The 19,189-nt window shown below is 50.3% G+C and overlaps 12 protein-coding genes across 12 annotated transcripts; 6 read left to right on the forward strand and 6 right to left on the reverse strand.

Annotated features, from left to right (window-relative positions):
- Positions 1–28: 28 nt before the first annotated feature.
- Positions 29–3,823, forward strand: An08g05640 (uncharacterized protein; the record flags this gene model as incomplete). The annotated part of the gene is made up of 9 exons (XM_001392644.3): positions 29–201; positions 275–425; positions 518–1,057; positions 1,113–1,195; positions 1,247–1,762; positions 1,824–2,026; positions 2,078–2,550; positions 2,614–2,771; positions 2,827–3,823. The coding sequence occupies 9 exons, from the start codon at positions 29–31 to the stop codon at positions 3,821–3,823; spliced, it is 3,294 nt and encodes a 1,097-aa protein (XP_001392681.1).
- A 295-nt stretch (positions 3,824–4,118) lies between these two features.
- An08g05650 (hypothetical protein) lies at positions 4,119–5,113 on the forward strand (the record flags this gene model as incomplete). Its single annotated transcript, XM_059749078.1, has 6 exons — positions 4,119–4,394; positions 4,486–4,563; positions 4,658–4,732; positions 4,807–4,872; positions 4,950–5,017; positions 5,077–5,113. 6 exons carry the CDS (start codon positions 4,119–4,121, stop codon positions 5,111–5,113), a joined length of 600 nt encoding a protein of 199 aa, XP_059604056.1.
- A 278-nt stretch (positions 5,114–5,391) lies between these two features.
- Positions 5,392–6,190, reverse strand: An08g05660 (hypothetical protein; the record flags this gene model as incomplete). The annotated part of the gene is made up of 3 exons (XM_059749079.1): positions 5,392–5,589; positions 5,873–6,007; positions 6,071–6,190. 3 exons carry the CDS (start codon positions 6,188–6,190, stop codon positions 5,392–5,394), a joined length of 453 nt encoding a protein of 150 aa, XP_059604057.1.
- Positions 6,191–6,283: 93 nt separating this feature from the next.
- Positions 6,284–8,019, forward strand: An08g05670 (uncharacterized protein; the record flags this gene model as incomplete). Its single annotated transcript, XM_001392647.3, has 5 exons — positions 6,284–6,451; positions 6,513–6,592; positions 6,654–6,929; positions 6,978–7,783; positions 7,835–8,019. The coding sequence occupies 5 exons, from the start codon at positions 6,284–6,286 to the stop codon at positions 8,017–8,019; spliced, it is 1,515 nt and encodes a 504-aa protein (XP_001392684.1).
- A 1,626-nt stretch (positions 8,020–9,645) lies between these two features.
- On the forward strand, positions 9,646–10,155 carry An08g05680 (uncharacterized protein; the record flags this gene model as incomplete). Its single annotated transcript, XM_001392648.1, has 3 exons — positions 9,646–9,772; positions 9,863–9,999; positions 10,072–10,155. 3 exons carry the CDS (start codon positions 9,646–9,648, stop codon positions 10,153–10,155), a joined length of 348 nt encoding a protein of 115 aa, XP_001392685.1.
- A 269-nt stretch (positions 10,156–10,424) lies between these two features.
- An08g05690 (uncharacterized protein) lies at positions 10,425–11,875 on the reverse strand (the record flags this gene model as incomplete). Its single annotated transcript, XM_001392649.3, has 3 exons — positions 10,425–10,882; positions 10,933–10,993; positions 11,051–11,875. 3 exons carry the CDS (start codon positions 11,873–11,875, stop codon positions 10,425–10,427), a joined length of 1,344 nt encoding a protein of 447 aa, XP_001392686.1.
- A 195-nt stretch (positions 11,876–12,070) lies between these two features.
- Positions 12,071–13,442, reverse strand: An08g05700 (uncharacterized protein; the record flags this gene model as incomplete). The annotated part of the gene is made up of 6 exons (XM_001392650.3): positions 12,071–12,181; positions 12,282–12,348; positions 12,532–12,798; positions 12,853–12,915; positions 12,967–13,135; positions 13,277–13,442. 6 exons carry the CDS (start codon positions 13,440–13,442, stop codon positions 12,071–12,073), a joined length of 843 nt encoding a protein of 280 aa, XP_001392687.3.
- An 82-nt stretch (positions 13,443–13,524) lies between these two features.
- Positions 13,525–13,840, reverse strand: An08g05710 (hypothetical protein; the record flags this gene model as incomplete). Its single annotated transcript, XM_059749080.1, has 2 exons — positions 13,525–13,770; positions 13,817–13,840. 2 exons carry the CDS (start codon positions 13,838–13,840, stop codon positions 13,525–13,527), a joined length of 270 nt encoding a protein of 89 aa, XP_059604058.1.
- An 89-nt stretch (positions 13,841–13,929) lies between these two features.
- Positions 13,930–14,966, forward strand: An08g05720 (uncharacterized protein; the record flags this gene model as incomplete). The annotated part of the gene is made up of 3 exons (XM_001392652.3): positions 13,930–13,983; positions 14,039–14,732; positions 14,830–14,966. The coding sequence occupies 3 exons, from the start codon at positions 13,930–13,932 to the stop codon at positions 14,964–14,966; spliced, it is 885 nt and encodes a 294-aa protein (XP_001392689.3).
- Positions 14,967–15,064: 98 nt separating this feature from the next.
- An08g05730 (60S ribosomal protein uL18) lies at positions 15,065–16,221 on the forward strand (the record flags this gene model as incomplete). The annotated part of the gene is made up of 3 exons (XM_059749081.1): positions 15,065–15,067; positions 15,256–15,293; positions 15,360–16,221. 3 exons carry the CDS (start codon positions 15,065–15,067, stop codon positions 16,219–16,221), a joined length of 903 nt encoding a protein of 300 aa, XP_059604059.1.
- Positions 16,222–16,535: 314 nt separating this feature from the next.
- An08g05740 (hypothetical protein) lies at positions 16,536–17,004 on the reverse strand (the record flags this gene model as incomplete). Its single annotated transcript, XM_059749082.1, has 2 exons — positions 16,536–16,700; positions 16,798–17,004. The coding sequence occupies 2 exons, from the start codon at positions 17,002–17,004 to the stop codon at positions 16,536–16,538; spliced, it is 372 nt and encodes a 123-aa protein (XP_059604060.1).
- Positions 17,005–17,910: 906 nt separating this feature from the next.
- Positions 17,911–19,158, reverse strand: An08g05750 (hypothetical protein; the record flags this gene model as incomplete). Its single annotated transcript, XM_059749083.1, has 6 exons — positions 17,911–17,962; positions 18,043–18,111; positions 18,150–18,262; positions 18,558–18,701; positions 18,868–18,977; positions 19,065–19,158. The coding sequence occupies 6 exons, from the start codon at positions 19,156–19,158 to the stop codon at positions 17,911–17,913; spliced, it is 582 nt and encodes a 193-aa protein (XP_059604061.1).
- Positions 19,159–19,189: the final 31 nt, after the last annotated feature.

The raw sequence follows: 19,189 nt of genomic DNA on the forward strand, positions 1-19,189 counted from the left end.
GATTCCTTGATCATCCTCTGTCATCACAATGCCTCTGTTGGATGGGTCTGGGAACGGTGACGCTGTCGTCATGGACAGCGTCCCCAGTGTTCCCTCGCCCGCAGTTGATTCCCTACCAGACCCGGCTATTCGCCGATCGGCTTCGAATAGACGCCAGAAGATCGTGGTGGTCGGCTTGGGCATGGTGGCTATCTCCTTCATGTATGTTTGGGTAGTCGAACACTGTTTATTGGCGCCGAAACTCGGAATACTGACTACTCCTGTTTGTTCTCAGTGAGAAGCTCGTCAAGCAGGACTCTGAGCGACGAAAGTATGATATCGTTGTAATTGGCGAAGAGCCACACATCGCCTACAACCGAGTCGGCCTCTCATCGTTTTTCGAACATCGCAAGATCGAGGATCTTTACCTGAACCCGAGAGAATGGGTGAGTACTCCGAGTCCGCAGAGTTTCCGATCCGCGTTCGGGATGGGCGGTCTTGGTTCAGACACTAACGCCGACGCCGGTGCCCTAACTAGTACGGTTCCATCAAAGACCGATCCTTTGACTATCATCTCAACACTCGGGTAACCGACATCTTCCCCGACCGCAAGACGGTCAAAACCTCGACTGATGATGTTATCCCCTACGATATCCTGATCCTGGCTACGGGCTCGGATGCCGTGCTGCCCACGCGCACCCCAGGACACGATGCCAAAGGCATCTTTGTTTACCGGACGATCTCGGATCTGGAAAAGCTCATAGAGTTTGCGTCAAAGCATAAAGGTGAGACGGGCGTTACTGTAGGAGGTGGTCTGTTGGGTCTAGAAGCAGCCAAAGCGATGACAGACCTGCAAGACTTTGGTAGTGTCAAACTCGTCGATCGCAACAAGTGGGTGTTAGCGAGACAGCTCGATGGAGATGCTGGCACCCTTGTGACCCGCAAAATCCGAGAGCTGGGATTGGATGTGCTACATGAGAAGCGGGTTGCACGCATAAATACGGATGATGACAACAATGTTACTGGAATTGTCTTCGAGGATGGGGAAGAGCTCAGCTGCTCGTGCATCTGTTTTGCTGTACGCTCCTGTTTGCCAACGCCAGCTGCTTTTGACGCGCTAACTCTCAGAATAGATCGGAGTCAGGCCACGAGATGAGCTGGGCCAGTCTGCGGGGATCCAGTGTGCTGGAAGAGGAGGTTTCGTTATCGATGAAAGGTATAGTCACTGCTTGCATTTATTTTGATACATACTAACACACTACAACAGTCTCCAAACATCCATCGAACACATTTATGCGATCGGCGAATGTGCTAGTTGGGAGAACCAAACCTTTGGTATCATCGCCCCCGGCATCGAGATGGCCGATGTGCTCGCATACAACCTCACCAACCCCGACAAGGAACGCAAGAGCTTCAAGCGACCAGATCTCAGCACCAAGCTAAAGCTGCTAGGTGTAGATGTGGCCAGCTTTGGAGATTTCTTCGCCGATCGGGATGGACCCAAGTTCCTCCCCGGTCAGCGGCCGTCAATGCCCTCCGGAGATGTAGCTGAAGATGAGCCGCCTGTAAAGGCCCTTACTTACAAGGATCCTTTTGGCGGTGTCTACAAGAAATATCTCTTTACAATGGACGGCAAATATCTCCTGGGTGGCATGATGATCGGAGATACAAAGGACTACCTCAAGTTGAATCAGATGGTCAAGTCCCAAAAAGAGCTGGACGTACCTCCCAGCCAGTTCATTCTGGGGGCTCAGAGCGGCGGAGAGGAAAACGCCGACGATCTGTAAGTCATTCAATCCGGTCAGACTCCGAAGTAATTTGCTAATTACTCATTGCGTTTATAGGGATGACAGCACTCAAATTTGCGCCTGCCATAATGTTACCAAAGGCGACTTGGTTTCAAACATTAAAAATGGCACCTGCAAAACCGTTGCGGAGGTCAAGTCGTGCACTAAAGCGGGGACCGGCTGTGGCGGCTGTATGCCGCTAGTGCAATCGATCTTCAACAAGACCATGCTGGACATGGGACAAGAAGTCTCGAACAACTGTATGTATCCACCTATTTGGGGCTGTCGGTATTCTTCTAACGTGTATGCAGTATGTGCTCATATTCCACACGCGCGGGCCGATCTCTACAATATCATTGCCATTAAGCAACTGAAGACGTTCGAGGATGTCATGAGGACGGTCGGCAAGAACCCCGACTCGCTTGGCTGCGAGCTGTGTAAGCCTGCAATCGCCTCGATCCTCTCCAGTCTTTTCAACAGACACATCATGGATAAGGATTTACATGAATTACAAGAAACAAACGATCGGTTCCTTGCCAACATTCAGCGCAATGGGACCTTCTCGGTTGTTCCTCGAGTGCCTGGAGGGGAAATCACCGCGGACAAATTGATCACGATCGGGCAAGTCGCTAAAAAATACAACCTTTATTGCAAGATTACTGGAGGTCAGCGTATCGATTTGTTTGGGGCTAAGAAGCAGGATCTGCTTGACATCTGGACGGAATTGGTCGATGCGGGTATGGAGAGCGGGCATGCGTACGCCAAGTCACTTCGCACTATCAAGGTATGTATCTCCATGATGATTCGTCGATTATGTTGGGTCTGAGAACATACTAATGCTTCTCAGAGCTGCGTGGGGACCACATGGTGCCGGTTCGGTATTGGCGACAGTGTTGGCATGGCCATCCGGCTAGAAGAGCGCTACAAGAGTATCCGCTCCCCGCACAAGTTAAAGGGCGCTGTTTCCGGCTGCGTGCGCGAATGCGCAGAGGCACAGAACAAAGAGTGAGTTTTACATACCTGTTAGTTATCCTTAGGGCATCTGGCTAATCTGCTTCAGTTTCGGTCTCATTTCCACCGACAAAGGCTTCAACATCTTCGTTGGAGGCAACGGAGGTGCCAAACCTCGGCATTCCGAGATCCTCGCCAAAGATGTTCCGCCCGAGAAGGTCATCCCGATGATCGATCGGTATCTTATATTCTACATCCGCACAGCAGACAAGCTGCAACGGACAGCTCGCTGGATTGAAAACCTCCCGGGTGGTATTGAATATCTACGTGAGGTAGTCGTGGAAGATAAATTGGGCATTGGGGCGGAGATGGAACAGCAGATGCAGGATCTGGTTGACAGTTATTTCTGCGAGTGGACCGAAACAGTGCGAAACCCCAAGCGGCGCAAATACTTCCAACAATTTGCCAACACGGACGACACGGTCGACACCGTGGAGGTGATCAGGGAGCGCGATCAGGAGCGCCCGACCTACTGGCCTAGCGAACCGGCCAAGGAAGACTTCAAGGGTCACCAATGGTCCACTCTCTCGTGGCAGCCGATCATCAAGGCTGACTACTTCTCGGATGGCTCGCCACAGATGTCATCCGCCAATGTGAAGCGCGGGGACACGCAGCTGGCTATCTTCAAGGTCAAGGGCAAGTACTACGCGACGCAGCAGATGTGCCCTCACAAACGGGCGTTTGTCCTGTCAGACGGGTTGATTGGCGACGACGACGCCGGCAAGTATTGGGTGTCATGCCCCTACCACAAGCGCAATTTCGAGCTCAACGGGGAGCAGGCAGGCCGATGCTCGAATGACGAGAGCATGAACATCGCAACGTTTCCGATTGAGGAACGGGATGACGGGTGGATCTACCTGAAGCTGCCGCCTGTCGAGGAGCTCGACTCGGTTCTGGGAACGGAGAAGTGGAAGGTGCGAAAGGGCGAGGCGCCCGATCCTTTCAAGAAGCATGACAAGAAGTACAAGGGGATGCGAGGGAAGAAGGCGGGCGAGAAGGCATCCGGGTGCGGTACGGCTGCGCCGTCCTCCGTGATTGACTGGTAGCCGGTTCGTCTGTGGCGACGGTGATAATGATGATGATGATGATGTTACGATTGGAGCTAGGGCTTCTTTGACTGGATTCGGACGTTCATCCACAGCACACCATGTAATCTATTCTATGTATCTCCAATACCAGTTCCACACTGTCTACTATTCGTATTACACCTAATCCTTAGTGGTGGCCCAGGGAGCCCCCAGACGACACACACGACTGGACGACTGGAACCCATCGTGGATATTAAGATGGTGCCATATTCTGCCCGATGCAACTGCTGCCTATATTAATTGCTGTTAGTCCATGCTCGGAACGCCATACATAAGTGAGCAGGTGCTAGTCCGGCCTCCAGAAGCTTACACTGGGGGCCCGGGGCAGCCGTTCGTAGCCGAGGAGCGTTCGTTGTATTTTGTGGTTTTACCTTGCGTGCCTTGCATGGCCAATTCCAGTTTTGCACCAAAAGCAGCCCGGCGTTCCGATTTAGGGCAGCGGCTGTCAACTTGTCCGGGGCCCCCTAATGGGCGAGTGCTGATTGGCTGGGACGAGGGAGTTATCAAGGATCAGCCCACGAGGTGGCCCGTGCATTACATTTCTTTTTCCCTCTTATTACAATTTTTCCCAACTGGGATTGCTTTCTCATTGTTTGGGTCTCCTTATCGGCCAGTTTCAGCCTATCTCTCCAGTGTCTGATACGAAATCGGATGCCGAGGGTTCCTATATCGGGAGTGAAGAAGTATCATTGTACTACGTAGACAGTCGATCTGCAACCCCCTTTTCTTTTTTTCTGCTTTCCCTTTGTACATCTTCCATCCGGACGGAAGAGAGATGGATCCCTGAAGCAGTTCGAAACCGGGTCGAGACAACGACGTACAGTACTAGATGACTGGATATCCACCTGCCAAAGAGGCGAGGAATACGTAAGGAGGTAGTGGCCCCCGTTATTAATTTACAGCCGCCCCATCTGGCTGGCCACTACGGGAGTAGTCTATAGTACGGCATAGTAGCTGGCACCTCCTACTATACCCGACTGGGGATGTATGCTGTAGACTCTCGCAAGGTCAAGCAATGGCAAGCTTCAGGAGGAGGGAAAATTTTTTGCTAGCTCGTAGACGAAGGGGAAATGGATACTACTAGGACTTGCAAAGTATTTCAGCCGGAGGTTTGAGGATGACTTGCGGTGACGATGGCCCACTTGCCGGTGGGTTTGATTATTTTTTTTTCTTATTTGTATTTCTTCTTTGTTTATGAATGTCTATTTCAGGATGAGAGAAATGGAAAGTGACCGCGTCGCTTCCTGAGGCCGCGTCTCCATCCCGTGATACAGTTACAGTTAGTCTAGTAGGAGTAAGTAAATGAATGAGTGAGTGAGTGCCTGAGTGTGGCTGCCTCTTTCCCTTGGGTCTCCCTCCCTATCTATTCCGTATGACTAGTCTATCTCTCGCCAATCTCTCTCTACCATTCCTCCCCTCCCTATCCCTCAACGCCCACATCCCTCCCGGAAATACACAAACAGTCATCCTTCTTCCCATCTACAATCCCGCGGAGTTACTTATCCAGATCTTCTACCTTATCCTTATCAGTTCCCCAGAACCATGCCAATCATGCCCCAAACTGCCGTGCAGAGACCCTTGCTTATCTCCAGCACTGGTCTCGTTGGCCCACGCCTCCTGATGAGGGTCATGAACTGGGCCTCGATCGCCATGCCATGAACCCTGAGGTCATCTTCCTGCTTAGGTCCATGACTAGTGACTCCGGCTTTCACGCTGGACGATTTCTCTTACCGCGCGACCCAGTATCCACAGCCACGCTCAACCCGACTGCCAGCTGTGGATCCCCGGCCATTGCTCCTAGATTGAGTTCACACGCTTGCCTTGGTTCTGTTTATTTCGCTGTTGTTGCTGCTGATAATATTTTATTTAATTTTTTTTTTTCTTGCTGCCACACTGTGTTGGGCTTGACCCATTTCCTAGGAGATACTGATTTATGTTTCCTTGAATGTTGTGTCGTTTAATTTTATCACAAGCAAGCCACACGCATCAATCAAATGGTAATCAGACCGCTGACCCTCCTAGGAGATAGATAACTAGATAGATTGATGCCTTGAATGAGGCCTCCCACACGGGGGTGTCGGAGCGTTTCCTACGTCTGAGAAGAACGTTTCCACTTCTTGAGACACTATCCGAAGCACCGGTCTATATATACACGACCTCTCCATCGATCTAATTCGGTCTTATTTCTCCTGTATTGCCCTATACCACACTCTCCAGTCTCATTGCTCTTCCGTCGGGACCCAGTCGTCCATTTGTCTGCTTGCATCTAATACACCCTGGTGGTGGTTTTTCGTCGTTGTCGTGATACCCTTCCTCTCTGTGCATACTTGAAGCCCTCCTGTACTTTACATCCTTGCTGTCTCATCAGTGACACAGTTTACCATCAATTGATCTTCCATCGACGGAATTTGTCTGGCGATGGATCGCGTCAAGCTCCTCTTTGCCTCTCCGGAGATTAACCCGAGTAATCGCAAAGCACAGTCCATTCCCGTCCTCAACCCGTTTGACAAGTATGGTCGAGTTTTCTTCTTCTCATGGCTGGGATTTATGGTGGCTTTCCTGTCGTGGTATGCCTTTCCACCGTTGGTAAGTGATTCCTAACCCGGACGCATGCATGGACAAAGGCTGACATAGGTTCCTCATCTAGTTGACCGACACCATTCGCCAAGATCTTAACATGACAGAGACGCAGGTAGCAAACTCGAACATTGTTGCTCTGCTTGCGACGTAAGCCTTGCCCGCCTCCACACTCCTGGTGATATATAGACATCCGTTGACCATGTGCTAGTCTGCTTGTGAGATTCGTAGCCGGACCCCTCTGTGACAAATTCGGTCCTCGTCTGGTGTTCATCGGGCTGCTGCTTTGTGGGTCGATTCCAACTGCCATGGCGGGTCTTGTCACCACTCCTAATGGCCTGATTGCCCTGCGCTTCTTCGTGGGTATCCTCGGAGGTACCTTTGTCCCATGCCAGGTCTGGTGCACGGGGTTCTTTGACAAGAAGATTGTTGGGACCGCAAATGCTCTGGCTGGTGGTTGGGGCAATGCTGGTGGTGGAATCACATTGTACGTTGAACACTGTACCTGTTTGATCATTTGGCTTACTTGTCTCAGCTTCGTTATGCCCGCTGTGTACGATTCCCTGGTCAAAGTCCAAGGCTTGACACCACACAAAGCATGGCGCGTGGCATATATCGTGCCGTTCATCATCATCGTCGGGGTTGCCCTGACCATGCTCTTCGTATGTGAGGACACGCCGACGGGGAAATGGTCGGAGCGTCATCTCTGGGTGAAGGAGGCCACTGAGTCCGAGGGCAAGATCATCAATGTCAACTCGGGGATTCCGTCTAAAGCCCCCTCGGTGTCCGATATGATGGCGGATGTGGAAAAGAAAGGCGGCGCCCAGACCCCCATCTCCCTGGGAGCCGAGTCCCAGCAAATTGGCCAGTTCGACGCGCTGCGGACGGACACGGTCGTAGCACCCACACGCAAAGAGGCCCTGAACGTGCTCTTCAGTATGTTCACTGCAGCCGTCGCCATCCCATACGCCTGCACGTTCGGTGCAGAACTTGCCATCGAGTCCGTTCTGGCAAACTACTATGTAGCGAATTTTCCCAGCATGGGACAAACTGAGTCCGGACGATGGGCCGCCATGTTCGGACTACTGAATATTATCTGCCGACCGGCCGGTGGCTTCCTGGCCGACTTTCTGTATCGGGCCACACAAAGCCTATGGTCAAAGAAGATTCTGCTGGTCTGCTTGGGACTCGTCACGGGAGCTTTCCAACTCGCGATCGGACTGACCAACCCCAAATCCGAGGCAACCATGTTCGGCCTCATGGCCGGGCTTGCCTTTTTCCTCGAAGCCTGCAACGGTGCCATCTTTTCTTTGGTGCCTCATGTATACCCATTTGCCAATGGTGAGTTCCCGTTAATACTTCTTCTGGATGACTCTGTACTAATGATGATAGGTGTCGTGTCGGGTGCCGTCGGCGGCATGGGCAATTTTGGCGGAATCATCTTTGCCATTATCTTCCGCTACAATGGGTCGCACTATGCTCGATCACTCTGGATCATCGGGGTGATTTCGCTGGCAGCGAACGTATGCATCTCGTGGATCCGGCCGGTGGCGAAGAACCCGGTCGTGAGGCAGTGATGCATTTACTATTTGTTTATGAAAAGATCTTGATGATAGTCTAGCACATGCGATTTCATGTCTATATAGTAATCAATATATATGGGAATGAGCTTTTACTTTGCTGTTCTTCTGATCTTCGTCGTGGTTTTAGTTCCTCCACCGAGTCTGCGCACGCGTATAGTAGCCCCGTCTGCCCGAGTTAGCAACTCATGAAGCAGACGAAGTAACCATGGGACACAAATTCTAGAAGCCATATACAGCACGCACTGCCCAAATGTAGATCGGATAATAGATCCCCGGAAGACAGCGGAAAGTCAAAGCGCAATGATGATGGCATAGCGAATACTTTTGAGTTTCGGGCCCGTTTATATGAAGCTAACCATATGATCGGGAGAACCATTCTACCTGACTACAATTGATATAACTTGATTCTTCCATTTATCCTATCCTATCTAACTTGAAATTGAATTAACTACATAGTATACTATTTCTACGATATAAATATCTGAGATACCAACGAAAATGTCTCAACGTACGTGACCCCATCCCTCATTTCCACCACCATCACCATCCCCTTATATAAATACAATTTATATACTAAAATCATATATATTATAGACCACGAAAACATCTTCGACAAAATGTTCCACCACCACAAACACCAAGACTCCCACTCCCAGCAGAGTGCCAGCCAAGGGAAGAACGACAGCGCCCAATACCCCTCTCAGCAGAGCAACCTGCACGAAGAGGAAAGTCAACCCTCGCATCATGGGGAAGAAGAGGGGGTGGTGAATAGGTTTGAGGATTATATTAAGGAGGATGAGGAGTTGGAGAAGGAGGGCCAGACGTATGGCGGGTTAATGTAATTACTTTTATTTTTTGGGTTGGTGGTGTATAATGATGGATTGGGGATCGTTGATTCGGATAAGGTGTTTGGGTGTAACTATTTGTTATGTTGGATGGTGTATGATGTGGGTAGTTTGTAATGTTATGGAATCAGGAGGAATTATACTAAGTTGCTGGTTCTGTATATTCAATTGGGATGGGTGGGAGGATGTCGAGTGGAAGAATTTATTTATACAAATATCATGGTTAACTACTCAGAAGAATTAGCACGATATTTTTATCCAAGCTACTACTAGTAGTAGTACTAGTAGTAGTAGTAGATGCTACCACTAATCTACAGTTCCTGTAGTAGATCATGCATGTTATCATCACTATCACAGTGAAGATCCAAGAGCAGACAGAATACTAGTAGTAGTATATTAGTACTAGTACCGCAGATACTAAAACGAGGCCACCGCTAAAGGTAAACAAAAATCTACCACTTACTAGTAGTAAGTAGTTCATCAAACAACTAAGTATTAACCAAACTAAGATATGTATCTATATCTGCTATACAGACAACTCTATTCTACTACACATCAAATAAACATCATCCCCCCACTCCAACTATAACAATGAACTACCCCTCCCTCGGCCCATCACATCCCCCAATTCGGGCCATCATCACCCCGAATCCACATAAAAGCATACATATACACCACCATACCATCATCCCCTATCCTCACTTCCCAGCATTCATACTTTACCCAGCATTGAACCTCTCTCTCAATCCACCTCCCCGATCCACCAACTGCAAAAATGCCCACTCGCCGCATCGCCCAAATCGTCCACCTCAAGCCGTCCGCCATCGCCGCATACAAAGAATGTCACGCGAACGTATGGCCCGAAGTTCTGCAGCAGATCAAGGAGTGTAATATTTGCGATTGTACATTTTTTCCCCCAGAATTCTCTCAATTATATATATATATATATATATATAAAACAAGTGTAAAAGCTAATATGGGGCTATGTGCAGATTCTATATTCTTCGATAATGAGCGGACGCTGTTCGCAACATTCAAGTATGTGGGAGAGGACTTTGAGGGGGATATGCAGCGCATGAAGGCGAATCCGAAGGTCAGGGAGTGGTGGGCTTTGACGGATGGGATGCAGGTATGTTCATCATTCAATCACTTTATCGAGATGAAGAGGAAGTCAGTGATGCTTACATACTATTGTGTGTAGGAGAGTCCAGTGCCTGGGGCTGTTGGAAGTGCTGAAGGTCCTGGGTGGTGGAAGGTATTGGACGAGGTATTCTATACTGAATAAATTGTACGAATATTGCATTTCCTTCTTTTTCCCACTTCTCACAGGTATAGAAATACATAAAACTACTTAACGGATCTCATTCGGATCCCATATACAAGCCATGCAACAATGGGTATCTTCGCCGGGAAAATCCGTAGCCGCAAATCAGCTGCTCCAAAAACGCCTGCTCCCTCTAACGCAAATATATCGGTAACCAATCGTTATAGCTCGTGCAACACCACCAAAGTCAATGCCAACCACCAGGGTATGGGCAGCCCACGGTGTCGGTCTCATTCGGCACTGCCGGGGACATCCTTCAAGATCTCCCATCCAAATTCGTCCTCTGGCCTCTCGGGCTCCATACCAAGCGCATTGCGGTACGCCCGCACCTCGTTCTGTAGGCCTGCAACGATTCGGATAGGCAGCTCTTCCTCCTCGGAGCGGAGACGGTACGCCGTCCGAATCATTTCGGCACACTTCATGGTCTGCGCATGCCAGTAGTCACGGTCTAAGCGGCTCTCCAAATGGGAGTCACGCTCCGCTTGGAGCAGGTTGTTGTAGTGGCGTTTCTGAGACAGATAGTGCATGTTGTTGTTTTGGCAGTAGTTGCGGATTTGCTCGACCATCGTCCCGAGGGTCGCCTCATATTCACCGATCAATTTGGCGTTCTCCGCCTGCTCGGTTCGTAAGACCTCAACTAAACGTCTCTCTTTGGCGAGGGCACGCTCGAGCTCGGTAATACGGGCACCTAAACGTGTCAGCAGCCGTCCACACAGGAACATCCAAGCAACCCCTTACCAGTGATTTCCCCATTCACTTGCTGCAGGGTCGGGTTGGCGCCTTCCGATCCAGAACGTTTCTGTCCCTGTCAGCCAGGTTAAACCAGACTATATATATACTTCGATGGAAGACATACCATAATCTCTTCAGCACTAGTTACTATACTTTTCGTCATTTCACGGTTGTTCTTCAACACGTCGCTCAACTCCAATACCATATCGTAGAGGTGATGCAGGTCCATCTGATGGCCCGCGTTCATAGGAACTGCGCCGTTCATACCAGGCATTCCGCCGCCGTTGACCTGAGCCGGTGGGTGAGGCATCGCAGGCGACATCGAGGGACGGGGAACATTGGGCATGCCCGAAGCACCGCCGGAGCCATCGCCGTAGCTGGCAAACATGGCCGACCCAGGGCTACTACCAGTCATGCCCCCACTGCTGTTCATCGACATGTTTGCGGTGTCAAAAGCGTTGTTTAATAGGGTGAACTCGGGATCGACGGCAGGATCCGGTTTAGGGAGGTTATGGTCGTCGTCAAAGCCGAACCCAGAGGTCTCTAATCCCAACACTTCTTTTCTGAATTTCTCAAGGTCACGACGAGTAACGTGGGTGGAACGGCGGCGATGCCCACGCACAAAGGGTGCCTTGGAATCAGGGGAAGGCGTAGACGCGCTGATGATGCCGGGTGAAGAGGGCTCACTTTTGCTGTAGCTATTGGTGTGCGCGGTCGGAGTCAGATCGTCAAGACTAGGGAAAGGAACCGTTGCGGTGAGAGCAGCAGCAGACAATGGAGAAGCCGCAGGTAAAGCTGGTCGATGAGGGTCATCCACCTCGTCCTGATAGTGAACCGTGGCCGCGGAGAAGCCAAAACAGTCAAGCGTCGGGAATTCGGAGGATTCCAGCCGAGCACCAGCCTCGGCAGCGCCACAACTTGGGGCGGTGGCCGCGCCAGAATTCTCCATTTGCAAGTCGAGTGACAATAGGTAAACTAACTTGTGGGAGTTATGCCAAAGGGGGAAAGAGAGGACAAAAAGAGTGTGGTGAATGAAGGAACAATAAGAGGAAGGGAAATCGATAGATGGGTAGGAAATTAAAATGGGGGAGCCAGTGAAAGAGAAGGAACAGAGCAAGTGCTGCTGCTGCTGCTGCTGCTGTTGCTACTCTGTAGTCCCAAACAACCGTTTGGCTCTCGTTCTTCTCGCTCCTTCTGGTCTGTCACTGGCACTTGCTATGATCGTTGCAGCCGCAGTCAATCGCTTGGTACCCCCCTTGCAACTTCTCAAAGTTCCGGTAATTGCATGGGAAATCGTCTAATTATAGCTGCCCAAGGAGACCCGCGGCGAAGAGTCCAAGAAAATTGAGATCTACTGATTGATTATCCAGCTGCAATGGTTGCCATGCATCTGTGCGACCTCTTTGCCGGCAATGCCGCACTCTCAATCTCCAAAGGTTATTATGTACGGAGGCGCAACGCTCTCATAAATGTAGGCAAGGCATGCGATTTAGGTATTCGGGCATCCTTTCATTCCATTCAATGCATAAAGTCATTCTAGCCGGGCCCTTCCTCTTTATTTGTCATCACGTCATGTCCAATAAGGCATCTAGTTTCTGGTCGCACCCCAGATACGGCTTGTCTTGCTCCTGAGCGCCCAGTTTCTTCTTTCCCTGCTCGACTCGACCGCCAACTCGCGCAACCAGCATCCTCATCTTGTCTAACTCCTGGACTAGCTCGCCATCTCTCGTCACCAGATTAGGCTGGATGTTTTTCTGCGGTTCCCGGAACGGCTCCAGTAATTGCTGCAACTGTCGTAATTGATCTAGGCGCCGTTGTCGCTGTTGCCGTAAACGATCCAGATCCGTCAGACGCTCCCGTAGTTCTTGGTATCTGTATCACAATTAACCAGCTGAAACTGCGATCGGTGCGAGGGGTATCCCAGACCTAGCCCGCTGTGCTTCGCTCGCGGATTGGTTTTCCAGCTCCAACGGGAGTTGTGCGATATTCCTGCGATATTAGATCTATCCCATTTCCCAGTAGCGGAATTCCAGGGCTCACAGATGACTGGATAGATCCACTGATCTCTCGACTCCTTTTAACAAAGATCCCGGGTTGGGGATTGCCTGGGTCACCGATGACCAGTATAGGCTGGTAATTTGCTGAGCGACATGCTGAACAGCTTGAGAGGAATAGACGATGCGACTGTGTTGTTTCAAAGCGGCGTTTACTGGTGTCCCATAGGTTCATTAGAAACATACGCAAATTTGAAGAATGATATGCTTATTGACCACGGTACAGGGTGAGCAAGCTTGTGCTGAAATTACAGGCTGGTAAAAGTGAAGACTCAATTCTGGATGCTTGCACTTACACTTTTGTAGGACATCACCGACCACTTTATCACTGAGATCATCCTCTTCGGTCTCAGCGGCGTAGTTTCGCCAGTCCTCGGCTGGCTCGAGGCCTTCAGATAGAATTCGGACTTGTGCCCTGATAAAGGACGACTTCAGCTCGGAGATGGTACGAGTAGATTCCATGGCTCCATAGTGAGGGATTGTGATCCGTCCAGAGGATAAAAGAGGACCATCGCGATTTCGGCTTCACTGAACGCGTCCGGCGCTATCGATAAGCATCCACGTGACGGATACGCAGTGCCCCCTTCCGCCAACCTGCCATCGATCGCCCATCATTGCAAGAAATTGAGTCAATAGTCTCCTTGCTTCTTGATGATTTGTACGTTTCAAACCGCTGATATTGCAGGGCTTCGGCGGCGCAGGTTTGGCCTCCAGGGTCTGGAATACCCCTGCAGCTCTCATTGCCTCGGACCTTGACTGCAAACCATAAGCAGCAACCGATCTGTCGTATCTAACCTCGGTAACTTGGACCCCAGGTTTACTACTAACTACTCCACCAAAGAACAAACATCAAGCGACATCTTCGTCTCGCATCTAGATCACCCTTGTCGCTGCTATCGCTATTAATCTACTTTTCCCCAGAACTTTTACCGACCAGTGTATTGCTACTATGGCTGACAACCAACGGCCTATAGGCCTGCTGTTCGACATCGGAGGAGTGTGTGTAAGGCTGCGCCATTGCCCAACCCAAAAATAACAGTCTGTTGATTAAGCTGCAGGTCGTTTCTCCCTTTCAGGCTATTCTGGACTATGAGCTGGCCCACAACATTCCCCCAGGATGGGTAAACTTCAGCATCTCTCGTACGTCGCCGAACGGCAGTTGGCACAGACTCGAGCGCGGGGAGATCAAGATGGATGCCGGCTTCTTCACGGAGTTCAATAAGGATCTACGAAACCCCGACCTGTGGAAGGCTTTCCATGAGAGACTTCAGAAACAGCGCCCGGATAGTGCGCCAACATCGGTTCCTCCATTACCCGCCCTGGACGCGGAGTTCCTCTTCTGGGAGATGATGAGGGTGTCTAGGACACCGGATCCTTACATGTTTCCTGCTCTGAAGAAACTGAAGCAGTCAGGACAGTTCATCATGGGGGCTCTGTCTAACACAGTCATCTTTCCCGATGGACATCCCTACAACACAGACATTGATGATAAGAAGTCGCAATTTGACTTCTTTATCTCATCTGCGCATACGGGTCTCAGGAAACCAGATGGGAAAATATATCAGGTTGCGCTGCAAGAGATGGAAAATGTAGCAAGAAAGAAGGGCCTAGGTGGAATTCGCCCGTCTGACATTGTGTTCCTCGATGACATTGGAGAGAACCTCAAGGGCGCAAAGAAAGCTGGCATGCGAACCCTGAAGGTTAATTTGGGGCGGACCCAGGATGCTGTCAAGGAGTTGGAGAAGATGACGGGTCTTCAATTGTTAGAAAGTCCAGAGAAACCCCGGCTGTAAATCATATACTTCAGACAGCCAGATAGATCATATTCGGTCAGCCTACAGTTTTCTAGATGTGAGAATTCTCCCAATAAAAGATGCTGAAAGAGAAGAGGTGGTTTTGGTGGTTGGTAGTGGTGGTGGTACATACTTCGGTCCTTCAGCCGCTCGTGGCCAACCGCAGTCTGGCGCCGGGATGCAGCCACGCTAAGCGAAGCCTTCCACAAAAGACATCCCACGAAATTTCCCACCTCTTCCTTTGCAGCCACCGTCGACAAACCCCGTCATCAACCAGCGGCAACCGTCAAGATGGTGAGTTTTGCTGTAATTCTCAAGAGACTGGGAACCGACTTCAACGCAAATTCCCCCATCGCCTGAACGTAAATTTCAGGTCATCCCACATGGGCGACCGCACTGTGGGATTGGAAACGGGTCTTTGCAAGATGCTTCGGACGGTCTTTCTCTGAAGCGCAAATTGCTGACTCGACTCTGTCTTGTAGCCTTTCCACAAGCTCGTCAAGAACAGCGCTTACTACAGGTAAGAAATTCACAAGACACCTCATTTGGCAAAATTTGGCATAAACTAATAAAATTCCTTCTATAGCCGCTACCAGACCAAGTACCGTCGTCGCCGTGAGGGTAAGACCGACTACTATGCCCGTAAGCGCTTGATCACCCAGGCCAAGAACAAGTACAACGCCCCCAAGTACCGCCTGGTCGTCCGCTTCACCAACCGCGACATCATCACCCAGATCGTCTACTCTGAGATCTCCGGTGACAAGGTCTTCGCCAGCGCCTACTCCCACGAGCTCAAGCGCTATGGCATCACCAACGGTCTGACCAACTGGGCTGCCGCCTACGCCACCGGTCTCCTCCTTGCCCGCCGTACCCTCAAGAAGCTCGGCCTGGATGAGCAGTTCCCCGGTGTTGAGGAGGCCGATGGTGAGTACACCCTCACCGAGGCTGCTGAGACCGACGAGGGCTCCCGCCGCCCCTTCAAGGCTTTCCTTGATGTTGGTCTTGCTCGTACCTCCACTGGTGCCCGTGTCTTCGGTGCCATGAAGGGTGCCTCCGACGGTGGTATCTTCGTCCCCCACTCCGAGAGCCGCTTCCCCGGTTTCGACATCGAGTCCGAGGAGCTCGACGCTGAGACTCTCCGCAACTACATCTTCGGTGGCCACGTCGCTGAGTACATGGAGGGTCTTGCCGACGACGATGAGGAGCGTTTCACCTCCCAGTTCCACAAGTACCAGGAGGCTGGTATTGAGGCTGGTGACATTGAGGAGCTCTACACTGAGGCCCACAAGGCCATCCGTGAGGACCCCTTCAAGAAGGACGAGGATGCTGGTGAGAAGAAGACCAAGGAGGAGTGGAAGGCCGAGAGCAAGAAGTTCCGCCAGCAGCGCCTCACCCGCGAGCAGCGCAAGGAGCGTGTTGAGCAGAAGATCCGTGAGCTTGCTGCTTAAATGTCGGACTTCTAAGGCCGATCGTGCTTGATGGTTTTACCCCAAAAAAGAAACTTTGAGTGCGATAGTCAAAAAGTTTGATAATTCTCTTTGAAATATAGGGGAATTAAGGTTCTTCTTGCCCACTACTACTTTTTTTTGTGATATCCAGTAGTCTTGATGAAATTTTCATGACCGGAGTTTATATGGCAGGGTTGAGTTTTTGCGTTCGGAGCAATTAAGGAACGCGCACAATGGGATATTAATTGACCATCTGAGAAGTGCTCCGGTAAATGGCAAGTGTAGACAAATCGTAGATTTCACAACAATATATGCTATGTTAGTGTCACAGTGGACCAACACAAGTTCTCGTCATCCTTCAACTGTCCTACATTCTCATTCCAAGTGGATTCGCCCTCATCGATGGATTGTTCGAAGACCGCTCGGATATGTGGGGGAACAAGCAAATTTCGGTACATAGTCCAGCGTTTGTGTAGCCCCTCCAGGAGCATCTTCCCGCTCTGGGTAACATGCATCGCGCACTAGTCCTTTTTCAGTCTAGCCCTGAAGCCCTAACTGCCATCCCTGTGCCGTCACTCTCGGAACATGTTGCTCTGTCCGGCCAATTGCTTCGAGATGATGAGGCTGGCTGGACAGTCTCGCATACCTCCTCGGAGAATGTAACCTATCCCATTTGTTGTCTGATGGGGCCAGGAAGAAAATTTTTGTCTTCATCGAACTAATGCTGCTTTGACACAGTCCATGACGAGTTGGTATTCCGAATGAATGCGGATGCTTCGGCATGGTCGTACGAAGACAATGCCTGTTACTAGTCACTAGTAGTGAGTTAGTTAGGCACTTGTTGGTTGATGGCAGACAGACAACAACAACGACCCAACCCGAGTAGATCGGACGCTACTGTGTAGTACTACTTTGTACCAAGTATAAGTGGGTAGATATTCAACCCCAGGCTAATCTGACAGAATGAATGAGTGAATGACATGTCATTCCTTAAGCGAAAAAAAAAAAAAAAAGACAAACCCACCTGGCAGATGATGTCATCCGCTCCTCTACTTAAGCATATTGTGCGCAAAGATCATCCATGCTTCAGGCTGATCTGTGTAACACCGTATGACATTTTCATCCTTTTTCACTCTCTCAAGCCTCATACGTCGGAGCTAGTATCCCACCAAGGGCACTCAGTACTAACTAACTTGGCTACTTGAGTAAGAATGGCAAAAAGAGGTGCGCTTTGCTGGTTACAGTGTATGATCAACATGTTCTCCTCTCGGGTTCCATAAAGTGGATCGCGTTAAGTTCAATGGATCAAGGCACCACGTACTATGGGAACATGGGTAACTATACTTTTAGTTGTTATCCGGGTTATTTGCCATCGAACCAACTCTTTGGGACTTCGGTCTGCTTTCGTTCAGATGGATCGGAGAAATAATCTCACTATCTTATGGTTGTCCGGTGAGAAGCAGGAGTGATGATCATGGGCATATGGTCCATGGTGAGAACGCCACCCGAAAGGGAAACTGAAGGGCGGGACTTGGGATGACGGTGAACATCGTGAATAACTAGGGGCAGCTGGAGAAAGGAGAGTGTCAGGAAAGGAGATCGCATGGCTTATCATTCGATCAGTTCTTGCTGTTGGACTGACATGGACTCATAGCTAAAGTATATTATATTATTGACCAAACACAGGATCTAAGCAGCTGTAGGATCGCAGTCGATCGGGTCAGGTGCTGAAGAGGAGTATCTGGAACCTATCACGTATACACACAATTCATCGTAACCCAGGAGAAGGTAAAGGCATTGCGAGATGGACGGACAACTCACACCAGAATAACTCCAAGATCTACTGCATACTGTGTACACGGTACCCATACTTTCTGGTAGTGTCGGGCGCTGAATGCGACCATCAGCTCCAAACGAACGGTACTAACCCGCCCAGGTTTAGGATTATCTGGAAATCGATGATTTGCGGGTTCGCGTACGCACTTGTAATTTCAGCACCGGTTGAGGGTGGGCTTGGCAGGGTGTCGTGTGAGTCTTCCCTCTAATTCTCCTCGGCAAACAAATCAGGCGGAATATGCGGAAGATGTGTGGAAGTGGCAAGAAGACCCCGTCAGTCCCATTTTTTGGGGGGTGGGATAAGGCAAAAGGGTCATCATTCGATGCAGGCATCGGGTGAGGTTATCATCAGTCAACCCATTGTATTTTTCTTTTTGATCTGAAAGTACTTCTGTAATGTGTGCAGTGTGCAGGACCAAGCGCAGAGTGCTAAGGTTGTCTTAGTTCAACAGCGTCGACAGGGGAGCCAAAGTACTTCTCCGTGGATTGGGGGAACTGACTGGACTCTGTAAGAAATGGTCACAAGTAATACCATTTCTAATACCGTCTAGTAATTTCTCCGCAACGGACTCGAGTATGTAATCGCCGAACTCCCCACTGGCGGGAATCATGCTATGCCCACTAGTCCCAGTTGAGCCACTTCCCTCCTCATCCCGATCGCCTTCAGTTCACTGGTCTGCTTTGCCCGCAACCCTTTTCTTCCTCTCTCCCTTTTTTCTTCTAGACCCTTTTGAAAAAGTAGCTCTCTCTTTCTCCTTGACATCCCCGTGCCTCATTGCATTCCCCTTTCCTTTGTCATATCCTTTTCACCCCCTTGACGTCGCCCGTCTTACGTTCTTGTCCCCGTTTCTCCGCTGTGTCACCATGTCCGCAGTACTTCGCCGCAGTACCATGATGGAATGTACCCACCGTCACCGTTCCTAATCATCCGCTGGCTGAAACTGTGATTTTTAATTCTCGTCGCGAGGCATAGTCGATCTGTCGGTTCATTCTAATTTGGACTACACGCGCAGCGATATAGCCTCCGAAATACGATCTGTATCCCACTATCGCGCCAACCGGGCTCAGCTTTCGCCTGAGGACGGCCGCTTTGCTGTTCATCAGCGAGCTGACGTCGTCCCTCTTTACACCT

The sequence above is a fragment of the Aspergillus niger genome, assembly GCF_000002855.4.
Source record: "Aspergillus niger supercontig An08".
In the NCBI taxonomy this organism is placed as follows: Eukaryota; Fungi; Ascomycota; class Eurotiomycetes; order Eurotiales; family Aspergillaceae; genus Aspergillus; species Aspergillus niger.